This window comes from Gracilinanus agilis, chromosome 2 (assembly GCF_016433145.1).
Source record: "Gracilinanus agilis isolate LMUSP501 chromosome 2, AgileGrace, whole genome shotgun sequence".
Classification (NCBI taxonomy): Eukaryota; Metazoa; Chordata; class Mammalia; order Didelphimorphia; family Didelphidae; genus Gracilinanus; species Gracilinanus agilis.
The window spans coordinates 138984449-138991046 of NC_058131.1; the positions used below are offsets into that span (position 1 = coordinate 138984449).

The 6598-nt window shown below is 39.1% G+C and overlaps 1 protein-coding gene across 1 annotated transcript; it reads left to right on the plus strand.

Moving 5' to 3' along the window:
• The first annotated feature begins 385 nt into the window (after window positions 1-385).
• Window positions 386-5966, plus strand: BANF2 (BANF family member 2). Its single transcript, XM_044660727.1, has 2 exons — window positions 386-514; window positions 5820-5966. Exons 1-2 carry the CDS (start codon window positions 386-388, stop codon window positions 5964-5966), a joined length of 276 nt encoding a protein of 91 aa, XP_044516662.1.
• Window positions 5967-6598: the final 632 nt, after the last annotated feature.

The following is a 6598-nucleotide window of genomic DNA, read 5'->3' on the forward strand; positions in this document are numbered from 1 at the left end:
AAAAAAATATTTAACATTATGTCATAGACTCCTTAGGCCATCACCAGACTGGCCTTTCTCAGAATAGTGTTTTCAACTTTACAAAATTAAATCTGTAGGATTACAAAGAAAACTTCACTGATAATATTTTTTAAAAACCCCAAAATTTCATGGCCTCCAAACTTCCCTGTGTCTGAGTTGGGAAGAATTATAAAGAAACTGGATTTATAGCCACGAAGCGAACTATTCCTTTCCTTTTATTCATTTTCAGTGCCTAAGGATAAACATCCTGTCTATTATTTTCACTGAATTCTAGGTTCAACGATTTTTAAGTAATGTTGTGGAGGCTTGTTCATGGACTTGTTCTTTTTTTCCCTTCCTTCTAATGTCTTTGGCGTTGCAGAGAATGTCCAACTTCATGTCATGCAAATTAAGAACTTTTCTCGGTGAGCCTATGGGAGAGAAATGTGTTGCCTTTGTGGACGGAGTTGGTAGAGACCTCGCAAGAAGTCTAATAACCTGTGGTTATGATAAGGTAATTGTCTTTCTTTAATTACCCCCTTCCACTCATTCAATTTATTTTTCTTTCCCCTTCTCTCCACCCATACCCTCCTAAAGGCAGCCTTCACGATTTTTGTGTATTAGAAATTGTTTAACAGGGAGACCCTTTTTCTGGGTCAATTTCCCTGATTTGTTCTGGGACCTCTAAGAGTCTGTTTAGATGATTACTTGACTATCAGAGTCATTTCAATATATAAATACTTAGGACATACATTTAGTATTCAAATACTTTAAAGCAGACACACTTGAATGACACTGGCCTCTATATAGCTAAATTAAAGGCTGTTTACTCATTTGTTTGACTGATGTCTTTATAGAAAAGACTTAATTAAAGAGAGTAATATCCAAATAGTACTATCAGGTTGTGCTTGCCAAGACTCTGGGCAGGTAGCCATCCCCCACTGGATATTCCATTCCCTCAGGATAGTTTTTGTTATTTCAGAGTTGGGACATCATGAAAATATCAAAACAAATTTGGCTTTCAATCTCTTTAAAAAACATCCTCCATTCAAGTCCTACCCTGATGCCATACTGTGGTGCCTGTGCAAAGATGACCCTGAATTCTCATAGGCTATCCCAGTAGAGTGCAAGTTCTGGAACTTCTACAAAGCAGGGAAGGCTTTGAGAATGGGAAAACAATGGACTCAGTGTCTGTCATCTGAACACCAGCCTACATAAATTAGTTGGTGCTTATTACTAGGCTGCTCACCAGGTGATCAATTTGCTTGCCCACAACAGCTCATGCGGAGAAGGGTTTGTAGTCTATATCATTAGTGGGAGTAAATATACCAGTAAAAACACAGATATCTCAGCTACTGAAGTAAAGTAAAAAAGATGTCACGTAGTAGTATTTTAATAGTATCTTTTGAGAGCAGATAGGTGACTCAGTAGATTGAAAGCCTGACTTAGAAAGGCAGAGGTCCTGGTTTTAAATCTAGCCTCAGAAATTTTTTAGTTGTAGGTCCCTGGGCAAGTCACTTAACCCCCATTGCCTAGCCCTTACTGCTATTCTGTCTTGGGACCAATACACAGTTCCAAGAACCAATACACAGAACCAATACACAGTTCCAAGAACCAATCCACAGAACCAATCCACAGAACCAATATTGGTTCCAAGACAGAAGGTAAGTTTTGTTTGTTTGTTTTTTAATAGCATCTTTTGGAGGTTGGGTGGGAGGGAGAGACAATTGAGGCAAAAATAGGGGGAAATTGGTAGATTAGGAAATAAAACAAAAATAATGTGTCCTGGTTCTGAGAAATTTAGAATTCTCTGGCCCTGAGCATGACCAGTTTTTTTTAAATGGTACCTAAAATTCTTAAAACAAAATGAATATTAATTCATTTGATTTATAAAAGAAAATAATAGGTCATAGAGTTCTTAGCACAAGCAAGTGCTGCAGTACGAAACTTCCATCAGCCAAATTGGAAATCACTGAAAGTGAATTTAATTTCTGCCGTCTAGTACATCAACAACCCTTCCGTGTGCCTGATCTGAAGCTGACTTATTTATTTATTTGTTTGTTGCTTTGGTATCAACCCATCCTCCTATTTCTTTCTCCTTTTTCATCATTTTAGTGTTATGAGTAGCTAGCTTACAGAGATATGAAGAGCATTCTTTTTTTGACCCTTACCTTCCATCTTAGAATCAATACTGAGTATTGGCTCCAAGGCAGAAGAGCAGTAAGGGCTAGACAATGGGGGTAAAGTGACTTGCCCAGGGTCACACAGCTGGGACGTGTCTGAGGCCAGATTTAAAACCAGGACCCCCCCTCTATAGGTCTGGCTCTCTATCTGCTGAGCCACCTCACTACCTTCTTGAGTTAATATGTTCACCTTCTTTGGAAGTCTTCAAGCAGAAATGGGATGCCTCTTTGTTGGATATGGAGGGGCGATTCTTGTTCAAGAATGAGTTGGACTAAGTGGCTTCTGATATCCCCTATTAACACTGAGATTCTGAAGTTCTCCCATGAGTTGAGATTTGGAGAGGAATTAAATATCCTTTCCCATGACCTGAGCAAACACCACAATTATTTTCACATTGAGTATAGATTCAAGCCTACTGATGTGCTTCCTTCTTGACTCTTTAGATAGAATCAATCTTTCAGGACATGCTCATTGAGCACTTACTGTGTTGGACACTAAGCTATGCACTGTTCAAGATGTATTTTTAAATGGTCCCTTTCCTAGAGAAACTTTCAGTCTCGTTGGGGAGAAAAAGAATATGAATAGATCATGTTAACAAAGTCCTCAGGTAATTCCCCAAGTCAAACTTGGAAAGATAATCAATGATCCCAGTCCCAAGTGATGCAGACTCAATGCTGCAGGAGGAATAAAAAGGGTTAGAATGATTTTAGAAAACTGTATAGAACTTGGGTAAGAGCTGACTAAAATGGAGAGGAGTAGGTAGGGTGAGAACAAAGACTTCAGGATAGATAACACATAATGTGTTTGGGGGGAAAAGATGCAGATCAGTGAGGCTGGAAGGGAAGGGAAAGGCTTATGTAGGGAAGAAGTGGGAGATGAGACTGAAAAACTAAGTTAAATCTAGGTAGTGGAGGGCCTTGAGTGCCCAGCTAAGATGTTTGGATTTCATTCTATTGATAGTAAGGAGCAATTGAAGNAAGAAAGAAAGAAAGAAAGAAAGAAAGAAAGAAAGAAAGAAAGAAAGAAAGAAAGAAAGAAAGAAAGAAAGAAGAAAGAAAGCTTCAGGTTACAGATTGGCTATAGAGACTGCAAGATGAATTCTTTCTTCCTATGACATTCCTGGAAAGTTTTCCTCTTGTCGTACATACCAAACATTCCCTGGCTTCCCCACAAGTGAATTTGGTTGAGGTTTTGACTTCTAATGCCCAACCAACTGCAGGAACAAAATATTATAAATTTCAGAGGACTGGATCTTAATTTCCTTCCCCAGCTGCAGAACGAAGGGGTGAGATGCATTGCCTGTACCACCAGGCACTTGTAGCATTAATTATTTGGGTAGGAGTCTTTTAATGACCAGATAAGGTTACCAACAGTTGGGATGAATGGGAGGCAGGGAAATTACAATGAGTTTCAACAAAGTGTCTCAACAAAGTCCACCATAAAAAATATGGTACACATTGATAAGATAGTTTAAAAACCACATAACCACACATAATTTTACAATTATGCTATGCATAAGAAATAGACCCTACTTCAAAAATGTGGCTGAATATAATCTATATAGCCTTTGTATCACACATAAACTTAATTTTGTAGCAGATAGGAATGGGATGTATGGTTTGTTGGAAGATATATATATATATATATATTTAAACTAAGTGGTGCATCATCTTTAGCAGAAAAGGGGCAGCTAAAATATGTTAAATGGGTTCTTTGGAATAATATTAGAAGTCATGACCCCTGGGCCTTTAAGTCAGCAGCTGGGGTTCATTTGCTTATCTTGTTTCACTTGGGGCTGCTATTTGGATGTGATACTTGCTGAGTTCTCTCACAACACAGGAGCTGTTCTGTTTTAAGTCTATGAATGTCTACTGGATTTCACATAGTGCATGAGTGTTTGCTCATTCCGTGTACCGATGGTGAGTGGATTCATCTTTGCAAAGGTTTTTGTATCTTTTCTTGTATTTCAACCTCAGGGTAGGATCCCTGCCTGCCTTAATTAGCAGGTCAGGATTAGATTGGATGAAGCAGACACACTGAACATTGACCCTGACATAACAATGTCATTTTGGTCATCTTGGAGTATGAAGGACAACAGCCAATCAACTTCGCATGTTAAACTCTTTTATTTTTGATTTTGGTTCAGTAGAGATCCTTTAATGGAGGGACAGAGGGAACTTCAAATATCTTACCTCATTTGATTTAAACTAAACTCACTCAGGATGTAGGGAATAAGAGGAGAAAGAAAGAGTGAAAAAATAATATCTATTGTCTTACAGGGCTTTATGCTTTCCAAAGTGATTTCAAAAATACTTATTTGATCCTCATGACACTGGAGAGAATAAGGAGTGGAGAAGAGGACAGGTTATATTATTGTCCATTTATAGATGATAAAGAAACAGAAACGGGTAGATATAGTGACTTGTTCAAAGTCACACAACTAGTTAGCATCAGATGACAGTTGGGTGACACGGTGAATAGAGTGTTGGGCTTGGGAGTCAGGACTCCTGGAGTTTGAATCCTGCCTCAATCACTTAGTTTGACAAGTCATGTATCCTCTGTCTGCCTCAGTTTCCTCCACTATAAAATAGGGCTAATAATTGCACCTGCCTCACAGGGTTGTTGTGAGGATAGCACGAGTAAAGTGCTTTGAAAACCTTAAAGCATGATGTAAATGTTAATGTTAGCAATTTTTATTGGTGACAAAGTTAACTCTAGAATCCAGGTCTCTCTCTGTCTAGTATTTTTTTTCTGCTATATCATGTTTCTAGTCAAATAGAATACTCTCAAGAGCCCAGAAAGGAACTGAAAAGGTAGGCATCTAATGACCTCTGTGACTGTTTTGTTGTTGATTTTGTTTATCAAAACATCTTGAACCACCCATGCCTGAGAAACATACCCAGAAGTCACCGGAGACCACGTCCCCAAGAAAGATGGCTTCCAACCAGTTCTTAACACCTCCAGAGAAGAGGAGGGCACAATTGCTTTCATAAACCACATCAGTATTTACCTATCTTGTACTCTGCTAATATCTACTTACATCCATGATTTCATGTTCTGGAAAAAAGAATTTTTATACACATATACATATATGCATATTTAGGCAAGTACATATATACCTATTTATTTTTTAAAAAACCATTTAGAATCAATACTGTGTATTGGTTGCAAGGCAGAAGGGGCGGTAAGGGCTAGGCAATGGTTGTTAAATGACTTGCCCAAGGTCACACAGCTGGGACATGTCTGAGGCCAGATTTGAACCCAGGACCTCCCATCTCTAGGCTTGGCTCTCAATCCACTGAGCCACCCAGTTGCCCTCCCTTATTTAATTTAAATTTTTTTTTTTGCATGAGTCTTTGATTTCATTGGCATAGAAAACTCCTAGTCAGAATACTCTTCTATCAATGAGACTGGCATCTGCTCTGCAATTTTTAATCTTAGGGAGTAACCTGGGGCACTGAGTGGCTGAGTGATTTTGCCCAAAGTAACACAGTATTTCTCAGAGTTTGGACTTAAACTCTTTCCTACTCTGAGACCCGTTTGCTATCTACTCTACCAAGCTGAATCTCCTTCATATAACAACATTGTAAAATTCTCTTTTTCTTGCCTTGTCTCATTTGCTGCCTCTTTTACAGGCGTATGTATTATTGGGTCAATTCCTTCTCATGCACAAAAAAGATGAAGAGTTCCAGATGTGGCTCAGGATGTCCTTTGGTGCCACTCGACAAGAAGCTCGTATGATTGCCAATTGCCTTCGAGAATGGTGTAACAGTTTCATTTAAAAACTGAATCAGCACCTCTTCTTCCATGGTTGCTCTGAACCACAGGACTAAACCTCTTGGTGTGCTGTAAAACTAGTTTCAAGCTTTTTGTTTTGTTTTGCCTTGGTAGCCTTAACTGCACTAATTAGGAAGCCAAGAGCGTTCCTTAAGCCAAAGAAACCTTGGGAGTGAATAAAATCAACTCTTGACTCTTGGGAACCAGTTAAATCAGCTAGTCTATGGGTCCTTTAAGCCTTTCCTTTTTCCTCTCAGGCCCAGTTGGGGATCATACTTCTGTTGTAGTGGTTCCAAGCCTCAGCATGGCTGAGGAGAGATGAGTCAAGCAGTCAGCAACATCCTCTACTTATCTGGCAGATGGAAAGCCTCATTCTCCAGTCAGACCCATCGTCGATGTAGGTGATCTAGTATGACTAGAGGAATGAGAGAAAACCCTTCTGCTGCCCAAATATTACCCCTATTGATTACCTACAATGCTACCATTTAGAGGATTCTTTCTTTTGAGTTTTACTTTCTGGGCAGCAATTACTCTCCTGAAATCTATGACCTCTTAAACCCTAGAACTTCTTCAGTATAAGTTTATCACTTGCCTTCCAAGACTCTGATGTCTACGGAGAGAAAAGCCAGAGAGACAC

Coding starts and splice junctions, on each gene's coding strand:
- BANF2 (XM_044660727.1), top strand. CDS start 386: ATGTCCAACTTCATGTCATGCAAATTAAGAACTTTTCTCGGTGAGCCT. Junction 515..5,819: donor TAACCTGTGGTTATGATAAG/GTAATTGTCTTT, acceptor CCTCTTTTACAG/GCGTATGTATTATTGGGTCA.